The sequence below is a fragment of the Electrona antarctica genome (assembly GCF_951216825.1).
Source record: "Electrona antarctica genome assembly, chromosome: 3".
In the NCBI taxonomy this organism is placed as follows: Eukaryota; Metazoa; Chordata; class Actinopteri; order Myctophiformes; family Myctophidae; genus Electrona; species Electrona antarctica.
The window spans coordinates 1,400,492-1,424,885 of NC_136808.1; the positions used below are offsets into that span (position 1 = coordinate 1,400,492).

At 43.1% G+C, this 24,394-nt stretch overlaps 1 protein-coding gene across 6 annotated transcripts; it reads right to left on the reverse strand.

Moving 5' to 3' along the window:
- Window positions 1–267: 267 nt before the first annotated feature.
- On the reverse strand, window positions 268–24,350 carry LOC306920177 (ectoderm-neural cortex protein 1-like). Of its 6 annotated transcripts, none has more exons than XM_079496840.1 (16): window positions 24,184–24,350; window positions 23,950–24,072; window positions 16,347–16,416; window positions 13,776–13,992; window positions 13,460–13,594; window positions 13,011–13,202; window positions 10,821–10,964; window positions 10,141–10,309; window positions 9,464–9,616; window positions 8,880–8,957; window positions 6,069–6,155; window positions 5,601–5,768; window positions 4,565–4,636; window positions 2,193–2,369; window positions 1,105–1,282; window positions 268–1,015 (listed from the first exon to the last, which is right to left on the reverse strand). In XM_079496840.1, the coding sequence occupies exons 2-16, from the start codon at window positions 24,056–24,058 to the stop codon at window positions 787–789; spliced, it is 2,178 nt and encodes a 725-aa protein (XP_079352966.1). In that variant the 5' UTR covers window positions 24,059–24,072; window positions 24,184–24,350; the 3' UTR covers window positions 268–786. The 6 variants fall into 6 exon arrangements, with proteins under 6 accessions (XP_079352966.1, XP_079352963.1, XP_079352965.1 ...); XM_079496837.1 differs by having other exon boundaries at window positions 9,425–9,616; XM_079496839.1 differs by lacking the exon at window positions 24,184–24,350 and adding an exon at window positions 20,864–21,106 and having other exon boundaries at window positions 9,425–9,616; window positions 23,950–24,017.
- Between the last annotated feature and the right edge of the window lie 44 nt (window positions 24,351–24,394).

The following is a 24,394-nucleotide window of genomic DNA, read 5'->3' on the forward strand; positions in this document are numbered from 1 at the left end:
ATGTATGAACTGTGTGAAAAGTATAATTGCTCTTCACCTGCCATCGTCTACAGTTCATCAGTGTCTGCCCAGATTGTAATCATTGATATACATAGATAGGCTATGTCATAATGTTTCAATAATGTGCCGACAAGCTGCTAGATCTTTTTTGTTCACCATTGTGGTGAGTGTTGTTTTACCGTCACAATATCATAGCACATGTTCTGTAGTTGCCAGAGAGACAGATGATATACCATCACTGAAATTGATTCATTGAGATGAGTTTTTGTTTTATTTTTGTATTTCTTTAAAACGTAACAACATTTTAACCAATAAACTCTATGAAGGTTGCACTGGTACATGCACATTGTGTGCTATATATCATTACAAAAATGTTATCAAAAGACACCTTTTTTATTTTATAAATCCTGTACCCCATAACTACCATGAGCAACATGGTATATCAAGTATACACAATACTTAACACATTGTACTTATACTCCTGTGCGTGTGTATAATAATAGACAAAAATAAAACACCCTCGGTAGCTAATTACCGTAATACACATTTTTACACACATAACGTGTGTCCCTCGATGTCTCAAAACATAAATATAAGTTCACAGCTAGACAAAAGAAACAAACAGGAAAGCATGTATTATCTATACAGTGCATAACCTACAAAGACATCACATTAGGCATGTGAAGCTATTGTGCAAGACACTTCCAGGGTTTGATTTGCTACAGTGCTCACCTCATATACACAGTATATGGCATCTTTTGCACCCATGAACGCATTTACTGGTCATTAATCGGAGTAGTAGGAACCGGAATCGTCTTCGTCAGACTCATGTGGATTAGGGTAAGGTACGTCATTTACATCTGTACTCCGCCAGAGAGAGACACAGCTGAAAAAGCTGCGACCTTTAGGTTCCGGCCCTCTTCTTTTATATGGGTAACTGGACCGTTGGGTGCGATAGTCGGGGAGCTCCCATGTGTCCGTCTGGTCACAGTACTCTTGGACGGCAAGGAGATCGCTAAACAAAGACAGAACCAATAGCAATGAGAGAAATGTTTGGTGGTGAACAGACACTTTATTTCCAGGTTATAGTAAATTGTCTCTTACTCGGCATAATCACCCAACCCGCCTAGTACGTAGATCTTTCCAGCCATCGCAACCACACCAGAATAGCAGCATGAACGCCACATCGACGCACACATGGTCCACTGGTTTGTCGTTGGGTCATAGCACTCCACCTTGTTCGTGATCTGAACACCAACTGATGTATCTAACAGCTTACCACCTGTTAGATAAAGAGGAATTAACACCCCGAACGCCCAGGGTTATTTAATCCATTAAATCATAGCGCCCGCAGCCCAGCCATTTATAGCAGCGGAGCACATTTAGCGACGGACCGGATGCTATCACGGATGTGGCTGAAGTAGCTTGATGTAACCAAAACCCTCTCGATCCGATCGACAACAACTGGAGGTATGATCAATTCTAACGTGACTAGCGATGGGACCGCGATGGGCCGTCTAACACATACGTTTTTCTTAGAATTGGACGGAATGATTTAGATCAAGAGTTATTCACGTTTTAAGATTTTCGATCTCGTCGGCTAAAATGAGGGGGAACATTTTCGATGACGTCCCACCGGAAAATAACATTGAATGTTGCGCAACAGACGCTCCCAGCCTGTGGAGCGATGCGATCGGTTTTGATATCAATAATCTCCGTCCTTTTGATCAATCTCCGTCCTGAGTGCTGGGCGTTACTAATCGATTGAACGGAGAACTCTGTCCTTCCCGCTCAGGGTATTAACCAGATATAGTCAGGGAATATAATACGCAAAACGTCCACAAACGGCCATGATTGATGATTGATTGAAAATTGTATTAACAGTCTGTAGATCAACATATCAACGAAAGTACAGGTCAATACAAAAACAGCGGTTTTGAGAGGCCAAGTAGTAGCCTAGCCAGTTTGTTTTGGGATGTATGGAGCCCTTTGAGGTGCTGTGGTACCATGAGTCAAAAAGAAAACTTGTAAGAAAAACTCCTGTTAGAGTCTTCAAATTATTTTTGCTGACCAGTGAGTAGATCATGTACAGCCACTTGTGATGACCTCATCACATTTGTGATGACGGCTATGGCCACTGCTGTGGCCTAAACAGAGAGTTTAAGACAAGTGGTTAAGAACAGGTATGATACCTATAACGTAGATCTTTCCATTGAGGGTGCAGGCAGCTGAAGCAGAACGTGGAACCTGCATAGCAGCCACTTCTGTCCATTCTGCTGTTTTGGGGTTGTACTTGTAGGCAGGGACGTATGTGGCACAGGGGACCTGTGCCACATACGACCTACGACCTAAATACGTCCACATACGACCTAAAAAAAAAAAAAAATACAAGATGTGTTTCACCATGTTAATGATTTTTTTCAGACCTCTAGTTCTAGGAAACACAGAATGGGGGGGTGCTTTATTATTTCCACACAACAGCTCTAAGGTATATTAATGACATAGTAAAATGTTGAAAATGAGTGGAATGCCCCTTTAAGTAGCAGCTCACAGTTATTCTGTCGCTCCTGTCCCATATGCCATGCAGCCTTTCAAGACCTTTTCATATTCCAGTGTGGTTCAGTCACTCCTCTTGCCCAGGTATGACATGAGGGCATCTCCAAACTCCTGTGCTGTATTCATCCTCCTCTTCCCACTGGGCAGTGCCATCTGGATTCGGAAGATAGGCAAACTGAACCTCCAACTTCATCCTCTGCCACTTTGCATTGTTGATCATCCACAAAGAACTACTCAACCTCCCCACTGTCAGTGAAGGGGCCACCTCTGGACTTCAGTGTGTCCAGCTTGTCTAGTCTCTTCCTATCCTTTCTTTGAGCCATCTCTTGTTTCTCAAATGTAGTCTTCATGAGTTTACTCCAGTTTAGTTCGACCTCCCTTTTTGCTTGGGCTGCTGCCTTGAAACCTCTGAAGGACGGAATCTGTCCAGCCCTAAACCCCTGGCTCTTCTGCAAAATGAATGACCTGCTGACTGCGTTTAATGTGCATAGCTTCTTCAGTCTGTAGTCCACCTTGCCACATTGTCTCTCCATTCCAATGTTGTGCACAGGGGTTTCATCTATCTTGCATGCCTGTTCGCTGACAGGATAGTCCATTGGGAAGGTCTCCTCATCAATGCCATAGTCCCTCCTCTGCCTGGCCAGGACAGTCTGCAGGTGGGGCTGCATGAGATTGGTCAGCTTCTTCACTTCCTCCAAGTGTTCAGCAGCCATGTCTGACACCGAGTTCAGGACCTCCTCTGTGTATGTCTTCTTTACAATACTGACAAGCTAGTAGAACTCCCTGAGCTGAGTATGGGTAGCATATTTCTCTATGGTTCTGCCATAGAAGGGCTGGCAGGCAAACACCACAAGGACCACCTTGAGGTAGAGAGCTCCATCACTTCTCTGACGAGGCAGGCCAGGCGGTTGTTTATGAGTGTTTATGTAAAGGTTCTGGAACAGGACCTCTGTCAGATGGCCAAAGTGGTAGGTTAGGACTGCTGCTGCCCTGGAGAGCCACCCAAACCTGCTGTCTTTGTAGGCAAACACACACTATACCTGCCTTTGCTCAAAGAAGCGGTTCCAGGGTTTGTGGGCATACTCAGGAGCCACCAACTTGAGGCACAGGTCCAGTGCCTGTCCAGCCACACTGGCATTCTTGCTGTCTACATCCAGATCCACCATGAAACTCTTTAGCACTTGCTCCACCTTCATATTACCTTATTCATGGCACTGCTAAAGCCCAGTGTAGGTGCCACAAAAGATCTGCCCTGCTGATGTTTCCAAGTTGTACATCTCTGCCAGCAGCTTTGAAAACCCTTTGTTGTGCTCTGTACTCAGTCATAATGTGTATCTACAATCTATCTCTATACACATCCTCTACACTGACTCCTCTGACCGACACCAGTATTTTGAACGCATATACACTTGCATTGCTATATATCTCCATGGATTGGTAAGATAGGCAGAGGAAATGGGTTCTCCTGTCCTGACCCACATGTAGCTCTTGCACCATAAACTGGCCTACACCTTTATCCTTTCTAAGATTTCATTTTATTTTTTAATAAAAGCATTTCATGCTAGGTACCAACTCCCAATACAAAATATCTCCCAAATGACCCAATGCACCATCACTGAAATGGGTGTAATCATTTTCCAATATTTGTATTTTTAGGCCATTTATCCCTGTGTGTTTTCATCATCATCTACTAGACCTGTGCCCATCTGCCACCGGCCTACTTGGGAACGATGCAAGTTGAGAACAATGGAAATCAGGAATGCATACCCCACCCCAATATGCAATACCGTTGTCATGGCACCCAATTTTAACTCTCCGTCTTTAAACTTTATGGAATAATATCAATAATGCATTTGAAGAGCCTAGGCAAGGCACCATCAGAAATGCTTTGTTTTTTAGAGAAAGTATTATATTATTGTTGTAGGTAGGTCCAGTTTTTGGAAAAAGCTAAAAACGAAAGAAAAAAAAACGTGGTGTAGAAGGAACCCACAAAAAAAGGTCACCCCACCTTGGTTGTCACCAATACGTCTCTGCTTGTAGCATTGCAATTTGGCCGTGTCTGTGTCAGGGGAACCAGCACCTAGGAACCAGGAGGACACAGGCCAAATCATTATGCATTGTCAACAGGAGAACTATGAATATGTAATAATAACAATAATCATTGTCAACAGGGATGTCACAATTACAAATTTAAGTGGATGATTAATTATTGTCACACAAATAATTGCAATTAACAATTGAATTGTGAATGTCAAATGACCGACAAATCTTTTTTTTTTAATGATTTATCTTCCCCCCAAGCTTTTTTATTTAACTACATTGCAAAAGTAGCATTACTTTTCATGTAAAATTACTTAATTTCTGTGCAACAACTGTAAACATGCTTTCATGTTTAAACCTAGCTCGAGTTAACATTTCTTATTTTCTTTGATGGCATCTTAGGATAGATGTAGACCTATTTGACAGTGCAGAAACATAATTGCCTTCCTTGATGTATTAACGACCATCACCTGTGTCACAGACACATACAGCTCCCCTCTGCAGGCCTCTACTACTGAAAGTGACTGCATAGAGTAATTTCTCTCCAAAAGCACGTGAATATGATGGAATATAATTACAGCTCACATTTCATTTATTTATTTATAATGTCCGTGCCATTTCTGCCTGGCTTCAGCTGTTCTGTAGAGCCCATTGACAATTGAATGGTGGTCGTAGCAAAAGTGGAAAGAGAAATATTCTCAAAGTGGATGGGAGGCGATTATTGCGACCATGTAGTTTTCTTGCTCTTGGCTTCACTGGGAGTTGAACGGTGGATCACAGGTTAGCCAAGAGGGCCATCTAATGTAAAAACCTGAAATAGCTCAAACTTGCCGTCCATGGCAGTGAATGTCTGAGTTTTTTAACATATTCTGTGCCAATCACAGATGTACGTGTTTTTTTCTGTTTTCCATTTTTAGATGGCACTCCTTGTTAACCTATGACACACCGTTCGAGTCCCAATTAAAAACAGGTGAACCTGCAAGGTGCATAAATGTGTCCCATACCAAAAACGTAGATCAGTCCATCCAGTGCGACCACAACAGGGTTGGAACAGCGTGGCATGTCCTGATTGAGCTGCCAGGTGTTGGTGCGGGGGTCGTAGCGCTCCGCAAAGCACCCACTGCAGCCCTGGCCACCCACTGCCCACAGATAGCCATCCAGCACCACCAGGCCTATGGACCATAGGGCTAGGTTAACATTACTCAGAAATTAATCTTGAATATTGTCTATAAAATTGGCCCCGATATCGAATATATCTGATGATGATGATGAATCCCCACAGAAAATGACTCATTGTACGTATTGTATTGTGGAAGAGGCTGCTTGAATCCAATAAAATGTTTTGTTTGTTTGTTTTTACAACTTGATACATTGGTTTTCGTACTTTATCGAAGATAAGTTATCCCGTATATTCAAGGAATATTCAATAATCAAATATTCATTTACGAGCCCTAATGGACAATCAGTCTTACCGAAGTCACAGCGTTTCTCATTCATGGAAGCCATCATGGTCCATGAGTCATCATGTGAAGGGTCGTAGCGCCACAACTTCTTACTGACTAGATAGATAGATAGATAGAATACTTTATTGGCAGTTTAAGAAAATTACAGAAAATGACATCATTTTAAAAAACGCCAAATGGACTTAGACACAAAAAAGCCTTCGCTTGTTTCCATTGTGGTCCACTTTGAAACATGAAACTATACACAAACATACTGTACAAACAAAAACAACCATGGAACATATAATAAATAATCCTTATATATAAGGCTGGGAGCTATATACATAGGACAAGAGGTACCCTGAGAGAATAGTCCAGAGCATGGGAGATGGGCTATCCAGGGTCGGAAGCTAACTATGACCAGTTAGTGTGTAGATGGAGCCATGATTTCAGGTCTTTCCTAAATCTTGCAATAGAATTTAGGGATTTCAGGGCTGGAGGGAGTGCATTCCACAGAGTAGTGGCTGCGTAGTAAAAAGCATTTTTTCCCTTGAGTGTCCTGAAACTGGGGGGAACTAGATCATATGGACTTCCTCTGGTTGAGTACCTGTGAGCATCCCTCACTCTGGGCAGGTAGCCCAGCAGGTACTTAGGAACAGAGGCATCTAGGATCTTGAAGACCAGACACAATGAGAGCTGAGATACTCTCTCCTCCACTCTTAGCCATCCCAGGCTACTAAAGTGGGCAGAGGTAAGATGAGACCTGGGGTTCAATTTTAGTAGTAACCTCACAAGCTTGTTTTGGGAGGTCTGCAGCTTTGTTTTCAATAGCTTGGAGATACCTCTGTACCATGAAGTACAAGCATAGTCAAAGTGGCACTGGATGAGGGCACCGGCCAAGATCCTCATAGCACTGCTGTTGACATAAGGGGATATCCTGCCCAAGAAACGAGTTCTCTGGTTGACCTTTGAGATCACTTTCATTGCCATTTTTTCACCCGTGAGTTTGTTATCTAGTATACAACCCAAGTAAGTGACCTCTTCCCTATTTGTGACCACACTGTCACCCACTCTAACTGTGAAGCCCGGGGACTTGTTGAGGTTATGACTTGAACCAAACAGAATAGACTCAGTTTTCCCAAGGTGCAGTGACAATTTGTTGTCGGAGAGCCAAAGACAGATGCTACCGAGCTCTGTGCTGAGTACTCTCTCGACCTGCGACTTATCTTTGTCCGAGACCAGGAGAGCTGAGTCGTCTGCGAACAAGAACAGATTGCATTTACATGCCGAGTTCATGTCGTTTACATAAATTAGAAACAGTAGAGGCCCTAGGATGCTCCCTTGGGGGACCCCACACTCTACTGGGAGGGAAGTAGACAGGGTACCATTCACATCGACCACCTGTTTCCTTCCCTCAAGGTAAGATCTCACCCAGTTTAACGATGGGCCATCAAAACCGATTGCCTTCAGCTTGTTTAGCAGTATGGAGTGGTTCACAGTGTCAAAAGCCTTTTGAAGGTCCAGCATGACCATGCCGCAGTACTTGCCTGAGTCAACCTCACGTCTGATGCTATCAGTCAAGTATAACAGACATGTATCAGTGGAGTGAGATTTTCTGAAGCCTGACTGGAATTCAAAAAGAAGCTTGTTATTAAGCAGATATGAATTTATCTGTTCATATACTAGTCTCTCTATGACCTTTGAGATGGAACAAAGGATGGACACAGGGCGGTAGTTCCCAGGGTCCAACTTGCTACCCTTTTTATAGAGGGGAACTACTCTTGCAAGTTTGAATTCCTGTGGGACATGGCCCTGTCTGATGGACAGGTTTGTAATGTGAGCCACAACGGGGGCAATAGAAACCGCTGCATCTCTGAGGAACCTAGTGGGGATACCATCATGGCCAGTAGCCTTAGTTGGCTGTAAGGCGCTGAGTTTTAGTAACACGTCCTCTGTCGATACGGACGAGATTTTGAAGCTGTCCTCAACAGCACCAAGACTTTTGTAAAAAGATCTTATATGCTGCTCTCCATAAAGGCCTGAATGGGAGGGCAACTTGTCCACCAGTGTGGAAGCTATGGTTGTGAAGAAACCATTTAGGCAGTTAGCCACGTTCAGCTTATCAGAGATGAGCGAGCCATTTATTTTAATGTTGAGATTTGTGATCTTTGTTTTGAGCCTGTTGTTACAGCCCAGTTCCTTAAGGGACTTCCAAAGTTTTTGGGGCTTTTTCTTGTTTTCTTCAATTTTCTCATTGAAGTAGGTTTGTTTGGCTGTCTTGATCATGCCATTGACCTTGTTACGCAATTGTTTGCAATTGTCGAACAGCTGCTCATCTCTGTTTTTTCGGAACTTGGCATAACTCTCATTTCTTATTTTCATGGCCATTAGGATGTCGGCATTCATCCATGGTTGAGTTCTCGCTTTCGCCCTAATGACTTTCATGGGAGCCAGGCTGTCAACCACTGATAGAAAGGCAGATTTAAAACGAGACCAGGCCTCTTCTGTAGATGTACAGTTAAGGACGTTTGACCAGTCCAGATTCTCCAGAGCTGTATTTAATGCTTCACAGGTGTAGTTTTTTAATGATCTGAATCTGATTGTGTTATGACAATTGACTGCAGATTTGTGAAGTTTGCGAGTACAATAAATGATATCATGATCACTTATACTGCACTGTATGACACCGCTTCTGGAGATCTTGGTCAGGTCATTTGTCAAGATGAGGTCTAAGATGGTTTGAGAGTCAGGGCATACCCTTGTATATTGAGAAATCAACTGAACCAGGTTATGCAGGCTACAGTAATTTCGGAAGGACTTGTAGATTGCTGTGTCTTTTACCAAAATGTTGGCGTTGACGTCGCCAATCAAGATTGACTGAAGGAAGTAGTTGTCCCCCGGCCACATACAAAGCAGTGCCTATGGTGGGAGAAGAGCAAAATTAACACGGCTTATGCCTTGATTGTTAAAGAAATGCACATTTTCAGACCTCAAGATAGATTGCCATTAAAGATAATATGCAGACCAGGGCTCACTTGAAAAACTTTGAATGCGTTCGTGCCCCCCCCCCCCCCCCCCCCCCCCATCTGACAGCGTATCTTACCGATTGCACTGTGAACAATGTCACAATTCTTTGCATTGCACTGATAGTACTGGTTACTCTGTTTGACAATGGCACTTTTCTGTTTTGTGAGGACAAACATGTTTTGTCTGCATCGTGCAGGAGGATATTTGTGTAGGTGTAAACCTTTGTAAACTGTTCCGTATCGAGGGTAGCCTTGGCCTCAGCCCTGAATCGCTAGCCACGCCCATTCAAAATGAAGTGAAATGAAATGAAAATGCAGTGTCGGGCTATATCGAGGGTGCTTCTTATTGTCATTTCTTACCGTTGTATTGCTGTATCTGACCCTGATGATCCTCCTCACCTAACACAGCCAGACCATGCATTTTCACTTTGAATCGCAGACTGGTCAGACTCTTGTAGATTGGTGCATTGGTGTCGCAATGCCCGGGATCCAAACACTCAACGCGGTCAAGCAGCTTGCCGACCCTCTGACCTCCCACCATCACAATCACCTCTTGAAATACAGAGAGAGTGAACATAGACACAACATGTTGTAATACAGAGAGAGTGAACATAGACACAACATGTTTTAATACAGAGAGAGAGAGAGAACATACAGTAGACACATCTTTTAATTCAGAGAAGAGGGGGGGGAGAGAGAATAAAAACTTTTTGTATGTACACATGACATGTTACTGTAGGGCAGCAGTGTACAGTTGGAGGCCATCGATATTGTCCTTTTCTTTTTGCTGAGGTTTGCGTGATCTGCGCAAAAGGACAGTTAACCCATTTTGGGCGGGAACCCCTTTTGGTGTTTTAAACATTGTTATAATTTAGCTATTGGAAAATAGCAGATCTACAAGCTCATAGCGCGCCACTCGGTGGCGCGCTACGAGCTTGTAGGTCTGCTATTTTTGAAAAATCGTGAAAATATTTATTTCAGAAAACTGGAGGATTTAGAAGGATTTTAAAAAATGTTGAGGTCAGGCCTAAATGGGTCAAATGATAAGGGACAATATCGGTGGCACCCAACTGTACCTTTGGTCCTACGTGGGTGTACTGCTTCACTGTAGGGCAGGTGATGCTGCTCCATGGCCTCAGAGATGAGCCTCTGGCAGCACGGGGATTCTTTCACCACCTCCAGAGACTCCATCGCATCGTGGAGGTACGAGGGACTGATCAGAGGAAGACGGATCAGCTCTAGGAACTTCAAGAACAAAAACTCATTTTTATACTAGTGTAAAAACTGGACATTGGGCGAAGACAACATTTCAAATCTCTACATCTGCCTCAAGACAGAGTCTTTACGTCTGTACGTACATAAACGTACACCTATTTTTGGAGGAACGTACGTACGGCAACATCGTGAACGTGATATCTCAGGTATGCCTTGAGGGAATTCCATGACATCTGGCAGGTTATTTATTAATTATTTATAATTTAATTTATTTACTTTACACATGCATATGGGTATAACGATATATTTGAACTGCATCGGAGAATGTTGTTTTGATCACATTCCAAAGCCAATAACTTGATGACAGACTCAATGGCCTACTGGAGACTCCGCTGGTCAAATTATTTAGGCTTAGGAATGCGTCAACAACTAAACACATCTCCACAAATTCAAGGCTTCACGCCGTGGGGTGTGTAATTGATAGAAAATAAGTCACTTAGTCTTTGCAGTAAATCAGGTGAAACATTGAGAAGTGACTGACCTTCTCAAAGTGCTGACTGCGTGTAGGACACTTATTGATCCACAACATGGCCGCCTCAAATACGGCCTCCTCTTTAGGAACGTTGAGATCTTCATCGGAGAGAATCTTTGTCACCTTATCCACCGGGAGAGAGGGGAACTCCTCCTAGAAACAGAAACACACACTAGATTAGTTTACAGTGCACTGTTGCGATGAAAACAGAGCTGTGCCAGAAGGAAAAGCTCTCGGTCTACTGAGCAATCTTCGTTCCTACTCTCACAATCTCTTGAGAAAACTAGTGTTGACTCATCTTTACAAGTTGCTCTTATTTTGAAGAGGAAGTCAGTTTCACTTGTAACAAAGCTGCGGATGTGGATTAAACACTTTTTGCCAAAGTTAATATATTCAGTTATTTACGATATGAAAACGATACATCTGTGACTTATAAAATGTACACTTTGAAAATGTGTTAATTCTTTCTTTCCCAAGTCTGTATATATACGTACGTCGACGCTAGGTGGCGTCATATCCCAAGTCCGTATATATACGTACCCCAACGTGGACTCTGTCTATATAATGGTTGATGCCTACAGAGGCCTTTAACATTGGTCCGGTTCCCATAACAACACCCCACCGTTCCAACTATGGGATTGCATATATATTCTCAGTGGAGAGCAGTGGAAGGGAAGATTTTCAAACATTCATAACTCTTCTTCTAAAATCGCTGTCCATGGTGGATTTTCTGCCATCCACATTTCGGATTTAATTTATGCCTTTTTTACCGCGATGCTGGCGCCATGTCAAAGCTTCTGACGAGAGGTAAGGAGCTTGCGTGTGTTCCAATGCTGCGGTGCTGTCTGTAGTGAGTGTGTGTGTGTGGGGGGGGGGGAGGGGCGGGCAAACACCGTCTATTTAAAGTGAATGTATGCTCTGGCGTATGGAGCTGGTGTTTATGCTAACAGCTAGTAGCAAAAAAATGAGTTAAACATGGAAAATCCACAGCATTGGTTGAGTAGTTCATTTTATCTGCACTGAGAGTTCATGTGCAATCAATCGCATGCTGGCTAAAGTAACGTTGTGGCAGAGTAGAGACTATCGCTGCAGAATTCATTGAGGAAAAGATCGAGATCTTGATTCAGTACCTACGCAATCTCATTTCTGAATTTGAGCAAGAATCATGCTAGCCTGGCTAATAAGCCAGACTCAAATCACACTGTCGTGTGGTATTTGAGTCTGGAGATGCTGTGTATGGATCTTGTTTCCCGGGGGGGCGGGTTCAAACATTTTCTCTTTGACGCAATTGGTCAGAGCTACTGTCAGTCAAAGGTCTCAAGCATTGAACGTCACTGACTGTACCAAAGCCCGCCCATATTGCATACCGTGTCCCCATTGGCCACACCAGTTCTCTGGTGTAGGAAATGGGCGTACAATTGAGCCTCTCCAGACCGTAATCCGCCGGCAGGCAATTTGTTTTTGCCAACGGCTGATTCGGTCTGGCTTATTAGCCCGGCTAGAATCATGCAGCACTAGTTGGCTGTCCAATTCATTGCAGTTGCTCTTTATGTTTTTGCTACAAGAGAGAGACTTTAAGAGAGGTATAAGTCAAGTACTCTTTGATGTTGTCTGTCTAAAGCCACAGTAGTTTGCTACATTTGGAATGTAGTAATATTTTCATGGGGGGAAAAAAGGGAATGTTGCAGTGTATAGTTTTAGTCGACTAAATAGGCCTATGTGGGCTCAACTGGGGAAATCTCGAAAGAACGGCTAAAAACCGAGTGAAATGTCAACGGCCTATGCACCCTAGAGGAGCAAAGGGCTTAAGTCAAGTAAGTCAAATAGGCCTATGAGATTTTAGTCGACTAAATCTACAGTTGCTTTCGTAGACTGAAATGTATTTTGACGGGCCTTGATGCCGTCGTAATGGAAGATTTTACACTGAAAATAGCTGATCTACAAGCTCACAACGCGCTGCAGTGGGGCGCATTGTGAGCTTGTAGATCTGCTATTTCCAGCATGCAACCAAGTGTAAAATGGCTTGTGTCTTTTACTTATACTGGATCTCTTGACGAAATTGTCAATATGTATAGTCTTCGTTTGAAGTCATCATAGATTAGTTTTCATTTAGTTTCCATTTATTTTGTCAGTGATAAAAGGTAGTCGACGGAAGAAAAAACAAATCATATCAACACTGCAACAAACAACTTCTCTGACCTGCATGTAGACATCTCCGAAGTGGTGGATGATGTAATGCATGCTGGATGTCTCCAAGTCCTCTAAGGAATGGGCCTCAGCAAAGCTGTTAATGCCTAAACAGTTGTTGTTGTCTATGTGACGTCGCATGTAATAACAGCACCGCTCTTGGACAGCCTTCACATCCAGCATGTGTGCTGCTGCTAGCACGTCCTAGATAAAAGAAACAACTTCATTAGATAGAGAGAGAGAGAGAGAGAGAGAGAGATAGATAGATAGATAGATAGATAGATAGATAAAATGGTAAATGGTGCATTTATATAGTGCCTTTATCCAAGGTGCTTTACATTCACCCATTCACACACACATTCATACACTGATAGCGGCGGAAGCCATGCAAGGTACCAACCAGCACATCGGGAGCATGTGTGTGTGTGTGTGTGTGTGTGTGTGTGTGTTCATTACTTCACCTGCACATGTTCTTTGGGGATGGCCACCTCTGATGTGTATGCATAGGTCAGCAACAGGTCCAGGATGTGAGCTTCTACTCCATGGACGTTAACCCTGTCCTGTCTGGACTCCAACATGCCACATGTAAACATGGCCTGTGGAGGACGAAAAGGTGAACGCCGGGTTGTCTTACAGTAGGTCTCTAAATGTACATTGTGTCAATAATAAATTAATTGATGAGTTGTTATAGCACGGTCTTCAGTTCACATGAAAGCCAAAGTCATTCCATTAACAGCACCAGGTCATTAAATGTTCACATGGAACGTTGAGGTTTACCTGAAAGTAGGAGCTAAATGATGCGAGCACAGCTCTATGACAGGGGAACTCCTGTCCCCCACAGCACAGAACCACATCACACAACTCTCTATTGAGCCGAAGACGGTTCAGGCCTTTTAGGACCGTGTCGGGATGCTTCTTGGTCTCCTCCACAAGCACACAGCTCTCCTTGACTCTCTCTCTCTCCCACTGTCTCTCTCGCTCCTCCTCAGACTGCCTGTACGTGTACGAGCAGATGGAATAAATGATTACACAGTGTTTGTGTGTTATTCCTATGAATTGAATATGACTATGGAAACAATAGGCTTTCTTGGGTTTTAGATAATCTTAGTGGACCTGGTATTGAACTGTACTTTCCTGTGCTTTTCTCTGCAAACTGTTAAAAAAAGTAATTGATTTATTTATTGATTGATTGATTGATTGATTGATTTGATTCATTATTCTTTTAGATAATCGCAATGGAAGTGGGGAAATAAAGAACATGGTTCCAGGGGGGTCACCAGCAAAATGTGTAAATATAGCATCAAAATCAGTTTAACCCTGTAGTGTACATTGACCATTTGATATAGAATCGAAGAACAAGCTCACAATGCGTTGTTGTGAGCTTCTAGATAAGATTGTTTTTCTGAAAACAAATTTGAATGCTTATGGAATATTGCTTATGTAATATTGTCCCTGGCAAAAACCTATTTTCAGATGGGGGTCCGTGGGGGTCCTTGATATGAAAATATTTGAGAACCACTAGTTTAAATGTATTTACTATCTTGCTGAAACTTAATGTATTGCCAAAATGTAAATCTACTTTACATTTCAAATTAAGATTCATGATAACCTTTGATTTATTGAATACTTTATTAACTCTTTTCCCCAAGTCCGTACGTACGTCGACGCTAGGTGGCGTCATATCCCAGGTCCCAGGTATATACATACCCCAACGTATACTCCATCTATATAATGGTCCTACGGAAGCTTTTAACATTGGTCCGGTTCCTATAGCAACGCCCCACCGTTCCAACTATGGGATTGAAAATATATTCACAGTGCAAAGCAGTTGAAAGGAGGATTTTCAAGCCTCCATGAATCGGATTCTAGGATCGCTGTCCTTGGTGGATTTTCTGCCATCCACATTTTGGATTTAATTTGTACCACGGTCCGCGGCGCTGCCGCCATGTAAAAGCTTCTGACGAAAGCTAAAGACTGTGTGCGTGTTCCAATGATACTAGAGTGTGTGTAGCGAGTGTGTGGTGGGTGGGGGGGGGGGGGGGGGGGGGGGGCGTGCAAACTCAGACAAGTGAACGCGTATGCTGGCACTGGGAACTGGGGTTTATGCTAACAGCTAGCGGTAGATATAGAGTTAACAGTTTGCAAAAGGAAAAAAAGCACAGGAAAGTCACTTCAATACAAGGTCTGATAATGCCGATGAGACATTTTGGCCGTTATCGATATCCGATATAATTAATTGCTGTTATGGCCGATGATAACCGGTATTACCAATGTCGATATGATCTCATTCTGTATTAAAAATATATACTAATTTTGTCCATGTAACAGGTTATCTGCAATGCAGGCTTAGGCAAGTCAGATGTAACTTTAATACCGTATATTTAATATTGTGAGCTTGTAGATCTGTTCAAGCTGTTACTTTGGGCTTGTTTATCTGTAAAGACAATCGATTGATTAATCGAACCGATGCCGATTAATCAAATAACTAGAATCGGCCGATACCGACGTGTTTGCCGATTAATCTCCCATCACTAATTAAAACCATATTGGTTAATTGCCGATCTGGTCCCACCTGGGTCCAGACTCCAGCCCTATAGAGCGTCGCAGTCCCACCCCCTCGAGAGACCCGGAAATTAAATCCCTGTTCATTTTCCTCAGACTTTTCAGAAAGTATTTATTTAAAGACGTTCACGCCGCGGACAAAGCCAACTCTTGCCGTGACAAATCATGACAACAAACACAATTTTTCGGGCTGAACAAATAATTAGAAAGAAGAAGAAAACGGCAGGTTACAACACTTTTTTTGTTGTTTTTCTTCTTAGTAATTATTTGTTTGGTCCAAAATATTGTGTTTGTTGTCATGATTTGTCACGACAAGAGTTGGCTTTGTACGACGCTTATAAGGTCTTTAAATAAATACGTTTTGAAATGTCTATGGGAAAAATGCATTGGGAATCATTTCCTGGGCCTGGCGTCGTCATGAAAGGGGGCGGGACTGCGACGCTCTATATATAATGAGTTTGTTGTTTAGTGTCTTGTTAGCCCTGATGGAAACATGATGGTTTAATAAAGATTCTTCTCCTCATTTAAATATTGAGTGCCCAGATCACCGGTTTCCATTGGGGTTATATATTAACCTGACAAATTAAAAGAAAAATAAATCTGTCTCCGCCGGTAATCAAATTAATGGCTGTGGAATGCCACAAAAACCAAATTGGAATTTCAAATTTCCATACTTTTTTCCAGACACATTTTGGACCCATTGGGTCGATCATCGGGCAAGCTGCGGACGACAAAACGAGGTGTCAGAGCGAAAAAGTGATCGGTTCTGTGTCTAGAGGGACTTACAGGAGCTGCATGCGTGAGGAGCTGCATGACGTCATGTTGTAGTTTCCGGTTGTCACCTTATCACCTAAAACTGGAGCATGAATAAGCCTTAAGGGGACAGCATAAGAAGGTATCACTGACTGCCGACCGGGCAGGGACCAGGAGCCTCCCCCTGAGCCTCCTGCCCAGGAAAACAGAACAGCAGTAATAGTTTTGGAAACAAAAAATATCCATACAATATTTTTCATTCCCCATACTTTAAGACCTGGAAAAGTATGAAATGAAATTGCATACTTTTCCATACTTAACATACAGTAGCATACGCACTTTGAAAAAAAAATCACACCCATGTGAAGTTTGATTGATTGATTGATTGAACAGTTTGCAGAATTACAGTACATTTCAAGCACAAACTCAATACAAAGGCTGTTAACTGTGAGTGGACGACCCAATTAAGCATTACACTTGTTTACAAGAGGGTCCACCATGTTCAATTCATCAAAACATTTAGAGACGTACAAATAGACACTTCTATATAGTCATAGAACAGAACAGATCATGAATTCATCATAAAGGAGGTAAAAAGGGAAAAGAAACATATAGTGAGGGGAAAAGGGGGGGGGGCGGTGGGGGGCGATTCAGATTTTACGGGGCCAGTTTCGAATTGCAGCCGTCCGTAGGTGCCCTTTGAGAGCGGTTTTGAAGGAGTCAAGGGATTCGCATGTCTTAATGACAGTTGGTAGGGCGTTCCACATTTTGGTGGCATAGGAGCGAAAAGAATTTAGTCCCTTGTTTGTGCCGAATCTGGGTTGTACATGGTTCGTTGCACTCCCTCTGGTGTTGTGGGTGTGGACTTCGTTAACATTAAGGAAGTATCTAGACAGGTACATGGGTATCTGGGTGGTGTATCGAATCTTGTGGACCAGACCCATTGCAAGTTGCTGTACTCTGTCGTCGACCCTAAGCCATTCCAGCCTGTCGAAGTGGGCAGGGGTGAGGTGGGTTCGGGGGGCTAGATCAAGTAGGAGCCTGACCAGTTTGTTTTGGGAAGTCTGGAGCCTGGTTTTAAGGGCCTTTGAGGTGCTGTGGTACCAGGAGGTGCATGCATAGTCAAAGAAACCCTGTACAAGGGCTCCTGTTAAGGTCTTCAAGGTGTTTTTGTTGACCAGTGAGGAGATCCTGTAGAGGAATCTTGTTCTATGGTTGACTTTTTTGATTACGTTGGTGGCCATTTTATCACCGGAAAGATTAGCCTCCAGGATGGAACCTAGGTAGGTAATTTCATCTTTACGTGTGATAACATTGTCACCCACTCTAACCAAGAAGCCATTTGCCTTGCTGAGATTACTAATAGAGCCAAAGAGAATGGATTCAGTTTTTCCCAGGTGTAAAGATAGTTTGTTATCAGCGAGCCAGGTGCAGATTCTACCGAGTTCAGAGCTGAGGGCATTTTCAACCTGCAGTTTGTCCCTGTCCGAGACCAGCAGTGCTGAGTCATCTGCGAACAGGAACAAGTTGCAGTCACAGGCTGAAGTCATGTCGTTTACATATATTAGGAACAGTAGAGACCCTAGTATGCTTCCTTGTGGAACGCCACAGCTCACTGGGAGGGGGGGGGACAGTGTTCCGTTCACTTCCACCATCTGTTCTCTCCCCTCCAGGTAGGATTGCATCCAGCTCACTGATGTGCTATCGAAACCAATTGCTTTTAGCTTGTTAACCAGTATGGAGTGGTTCACGGTGTCAAAAGCCTTTTGGAGGTCCAGCATGACCATGCCGCAGTATTTGCCAGCGTCCACCTCTTGTTTGATGTGGTCGCTTAAATAGAGAAGGCATGTGTCAGTGGAGTGGGATGTTCTGAAGCCAGATTGGAACTCGTACAATAATTTGTTAGTGGCAAGATACTTTTCAACCTGTTCATAGACTATTTTTTCCATCACTTTCGAGATGGAACTAAGAATAGAAATAGGGCGGTAGTTGCCGGGGTCTAATTTACTCCCTTTCTTGTGCAAGGGGGTTACTTTGGCCAGTTTGAAATCTTGGGGGACCTGTCCCTGTTTGATGGAGAGGTTTACTATGTGGGTGATGATTGGAGCTATAGAGATGGCTGAGTCTCTGAGAAATTTGGAGGGAATGTTGTCATGGCCTGTGGCCTTGTGGGGTTGGAGGGCACTCAGTTTCTTAATTATCTCATCAGTTGTTACCATAACTAGTTTAAAATCGTCTTTACAAACACCTAGGTTTTTGTAGAAGGTTGTAATGTGCTCTACACCAAAGAGCCCAGAGTGGGAGGGCAGTTTGTTAACCAGAGTTGTTGCTATGTTTGTAAAGAAGATATTCAAGTAGTTGGCCACATCAAGGTTGTCAGTGATGAGAGTGTTGTCAGATTTGATGTTTATGTTCGAAAATCTGGTTTTTAGTTTCTGACCATAGCTTAGTTGATTGTTTAGTAGCTTCCAGAGCTCATGAGGATTGTTTTTGTTTTCCTGAGCTTTATCATTAATGAAGTTACTTTTAGCTGATTTGGTCATGGCAGTTACACTGTTTCGTAGTTTGATTCGTTGTGTATTAAGGTTGTTCAAACGAGCTTGGCGAACACTGTCGAAGCGCTTGGCTAGCTTTGACTTGCATTTTAGAACTTCAGAGCATTTTTTGTCTCTGGCTTTCATTGCAGCCAGTATGTCCGAATTCATCCATGGTTCCGAGCGGGTTTTGCCCCTGGTGGTTCTCAAAGGAGCCATGTTGTTCAGTACTGATGTAAATTTGGTTTTGAAGCCAAGCCAAGCTTCTTCGACAAGTGTGCTTTTAAGCTCATCGGACCAATCCAGACTCTCCAATACTTGGTTAAAGACCTCACTAGAGTAGGTTTTGAGGTCCCTTGATATGACTGTTTTGTGGCAGCCGGTCTTAAGTTTTTGTATTTTGCGGGTACAGAATATCATAAAATGATCACTAAGCCCACATACAATAACCCCTTTCTTGGAGATTCTGGATTTGTCCGAGGACAGAATGAGATCAATGACAGTTTGAGTAGAATCACACACTCTAGTGGGTTGGGTAATTAGCTGACTGACACTATGGCAGTGATGTAAATAGGTTTTCAATGTAATGAGTCCCGGGATGCAGGGGTGGTCTTTTAGATGAGTCCCAGGGACATTTGATGAGTCCCACTTCAGCGACGTTTAAGAGTCATATTTTGCCATTTTTACAAATTGCAGCATTTAACTCCCATTTCATCTTATATGGTTATAATGTGGTTATATTCATGTAGAAAACGAAGAAGAAATTATTATTATAACTAAAGCTAGCAAAATAAATTATAATTAAAAAAAAACATTCATACTACATACATATTTCATATGATTTTGGCTATATGAAATCTATAATAATTCTGCCAGTTTTAACTGTTAATAAATCTTTATGTTTTCATGACACATTACACAATACATACAAAATAAAAATGAATGCTACAAAACTAACCTGGAGATTAAGTAGAAGCAGTCATGGAGGAGGTAGGCTGTGCACAGCAGCACACATCATCATCATTAGCAGATGATGATGTTAGATTTAGAAAATAGGGTTGCTAATATTTTTTGTTGCCCTGCAGTTGGCTTTGGCACTTCTTTTTTGGGGGGGTGGGTGGGGGCATGTTAATGTGTGGTGGCACCGGTCCACAACGCACAACATACAACAGTGTCGGCGTTTGTTACAGTACACATGTGTGTTTCCCATTCAATCGGGTCTACTCTGTTTGTCATGCTCAAATGTTCGCCTGTCTTTCTGTCGGAGGCAGCGCCGTGTAGATGAGAGAGTTGCGACAACCGCGTTCACTGTTTATTCACGGAGCTTCATGAGTCACTGAACGGTATGTTGTCGTCACTCTCTCTCTCTAAACGGCTCTGGTCTCCAGGCTGCGCTCCGCTCAGCGCTCGACTCTGAGCAAGATGGCGGCGCCCGTCAGACTGTGTTGTTGTTAACTTACAAACTAGTGGTTCTACAACGAGTCCTACGTGGATTTTATCGTTTATAACGTAGGATGAGGTCGCATGCGGCCATGCAAAATGATCGTGTCCGTAGATTATTTGTTTTACCGCATTTTTTTCCGCGATTTTTATTTCTCACGTGGATTATTATTACTGTACACTTGAGTACAGTAGTGCATCCCGTGGACGCACGCATGTTTTTGAAGTGCGGCCCAAAACTATAAAGTGCGTTTTGGGACGCAAAACGCACCCTATTTACATCACTGCTATGTAGATCACAGAACTTACTGAATGACTTAAACACAGGTGCTTCCTTACGTTGCATGTCTGTATTGTAGTCGCCAATCAGGATTTTCTCTACACATTCCTCCTCAGCTAAGCACCCCTCAAGTATATCATAGAACCCATGTTGGTCAGGCGGTCTGTAGACGGTGCCCACTAATACTGATTTAGCCTTTTTGAAAATTAATTCAACCCACACAGTTTCAATTTCATCATGCTGTAAGTCAGTACGAGTAACATATTCAGTGTCTTTGTGAATATACATACACACACGCCGGGTTGATCCAGAGGAGCGTCCCGCCGGGGCGGAGGGCTGCGGGGGTCTCCGGGCAGGCTGGCCGGCTTTCACACGGACCATGGTGAGAAATCAGGCTGGAACCCACGGACCACCAGTCCCAGCAGCACCGTACGGACCACCACGGACCACCACGGACCACAACAACAACAACCGCCGACCTCTGATATGTTGATATTAAAGCGTCCAGACGTTACACCGAACACGTTGTTGTTCCTTTTCTGCAAACCAAAACACACTGTCTGTAACTGACTGACTGAATGCACGCTAGAGTTATAAAGTTATATTATAAAGTTATAAAACACTGTCTGACTTCAACATAGAGTTATACAGTTAGTTATAAAGCCCTTTCACACGGTCTCTCTCTACTGACTGCTCCACCACAGTTAGAAATAATACTAAACTTATGAAATTCAAATACCGCATTCGTCGGAGAGGTGTAAAACAAAAATTGGCACCAGGGATTTCTGTCCAGCGTCCACTTTAGTCCACTGTAGTCTGGAAATGGGAAGTTTTTTTATGTTTTTTGACCTGTGACCTGGTGCCAATTTTTGTTTTACACCTCTGCTGCTTAGCGGACAGTGTGGTGTTGTAGAGGAGGTCTCCCCGGACACGTGCGTATGTCACACTAGTCGAAACATAGCAGGGATTTCTGTCCAGCGTCCACTTTAGTCCACTGTAGTCTGGAAATGGGAAGTTTTTTTATGTTTTTTGACCTGTGACCTGGTGCCAATTTTTGTTTTACACCTCTGCTGCTTAGCGGACAGTGTGGTGTTGTAGAGGAGGTCTCCCCGGACGCGTGCGTATGTCACACTAGTCGAAACATAGCAGGGATTTCTGTCCAGCGTCCACTTTAGTCCACTGTAGTCTGGAAATGGGAAGTTTTTTTATGTTTTTTGACCTGTGACCTGGTGCCAATTTTTGTTTTACACCTCTGCTGCTTAGCGGACAGTGTGGTGTTGTAGAGGAGGTCTCCCCGGACACGTGCGTATGTCACACTAGTCGAAACATAGCAGGGATTTCTGTCCAGCGTCCACTTTAGTCCACTGTAGTCTGGAAATGGGAAGTTTTTTTATGTTTTTTGACCTGTGACCTGGTGCCAATTTTTGTTTTACACCTCTGCTGCTTAGCGGACAGTGTGGTGTTGTAGAGGAGGTCTCCCCGGACGCGTGCGTATGTCACACTAGTCGAAACATAGCAGGGATTTCTGTCCAGCGTCCACTTTAGTCCACTGTAGTCTGGAAATGGGAAGTTTTTTTATGTTTTTTGACCTGTGACCTGGTGCCAATTTTTGTTTTACACCTCTGCTGCTTAGCGGACAGTGTGGTGTTGTAGAGGAGGTCTCCCCGGACACGTGCGTATGTCACACTAGTCGAAACATAGCAGGGATTTCTGTCCAGCGTCCACTTTAGTCCACTGTAGTCTGGAAATGGGAAGTTTTTTTATGTTTTTTGACCTGTGACCTGGTGCCAATTTTTGTTTTACACCTCTGCTGCTTAGCGGACAGTGTGGTGTTGTAGAGGAGGTCTCCCCGGACGCGTGCGTATGTCACACTAGTCGAAACATAGCAGGGATTTCTGTCCAGCGTCCACTTTAGTCCACTGTAGTCTGGAAATGGGAAGTTTTTTTATGTTTTTTGACCTGTGACCTGGTGCCAATTTCTGTTTTACACCTCTGCTGCTTAGCGGACAGTGTGGTGTTGTAGAGGAGGTCTCCCCGGACGCGTGCGTATGTCACACTAGTCGAAACATAGCAGGGATTTCTGTCCAGCGTCCACTTTATAAAGTCCATGCTCTCCAGTGAATAGCATTTATCCATTTAGATAACTTTTGAATTACTTATCTTTACACAGAAACATTACTTATTACTTATTTTTACACAGAAACATAATGTGTGTCCTATAGCATCGTTTAAATGCTTAATTTATAGTTTTAATGTGCAAATTAAACTTTTTTTCAATACTCTAGAGGGTACTCTTATTTTGAAGAGATCGTCCACCGGAAGTCTTATATTTGCTCACTAGATTTGCCAAAAGAACAGTGCTCGTAGGTGAGCGGTGAGTGGTGCATCTCCGTATTGGGGTCCCCGGGGGGGTCCACGGAAGCACAAATCTAAATTATGCAAAATTACTAATTATGGATAATTATAAGTAATAATTAGGTATACAATAAATAAGCGTTCACGTTCAACAACGGAACTCAACCGTTTTGTTTTTTTTGCACTTGCTCCATTTTACTCCCTTACATCTACATAAACGTTCAGATTTCAAATATAAAGTGCTCACCCCAGAGCCATGGATGTTACATTTCTGCTCGGGTGGGTAAAAGTATCCGTGTCTTCCTTATTGTTCATTAAAAAGCTCTTTAATCAGCTCGGCGGCCATTGTATCAATGTTTCGTCATACGCGTTCAACTACTCACCCCTATCGGTTGGGGGGTGTATTGCATGGCTGAAAAATGTTCTGAAACCATTTTCAGAACATTTTTGCCGTTCTGATTAAAATGCTTTTTTTATTGAACAATAGATACGGATAATTATACCCACCCGAGGACTTATGTAACATCCGTGGCTCTGGGATGAGCACTTTATATTTGATATATAAACGTTTATGTAGATGGAGTCAGTACGAGTAACATATGCTGTTTTTCTCTACACATTCCTCCTATTACTGTACACTTGAGTACAGTAGTGCATCCCGTGGACGCACGTATGTTTTTGAAGTGCGGCCCAAAACTATAAAGTGCGTTTTGGGACGCAAAACGCACCCTATTTACATCACTGCTATGTAGATCACAGAACTTACTGAATGACTTAAACACAGGTGCTTCCTTACGTTGCATGTCTGTATTGTAGTCGCCAATCAGGATTTTCTCTACACATTCCTCCTCAGCTAAGCACCCCTCAAGTATATCATAGAACCCATGTTGGTCAGGCGGTCTGTAGACGGTGCCCACTAATACTGATTTAGCCTTTTTGAAAATTAATTCAACCCACACAGTTTCAATTTCATCATGCTGTAAGTCAGTACGAGTAACATATTCAGTGTCTTTGTGAATATACATACACACGCCGCCGCCGCCAGACACACGCCGGGTTGATCCAGAGGAGCGTCCCGCCGGGGCGGAGGGCTGCGGGGGTCTCCGGGCAGGCTGGCCGGCTTTCACACGGACCATGGTGAGAAATCAGGCTGGAACCCACGGACCACCACCAATGGAAGGGACGGGTTGTAAATTGTTAATGGAGAAAGTGAAAAGAGAAGTAAACCATGGCTATCACATTAAAACAACCTCAACCATACCTCTGTGTCTTTCAACCAGATATGAATGAATGAGTGCAGTAGTCCTGGAACCCAGAAGTCTTCTTTAACACTGAAATGTGTGTTATTTATTTAGAACTATTAAAACTAACTTTCTGCTCCTCGCGCTTCGTCTTCAAAGTGAGTGTTGTTGTGTGCAACCACTAAACGTGTCCGTCTGAAAACACACGCTAGTATAGAAGGAGACAGGTTG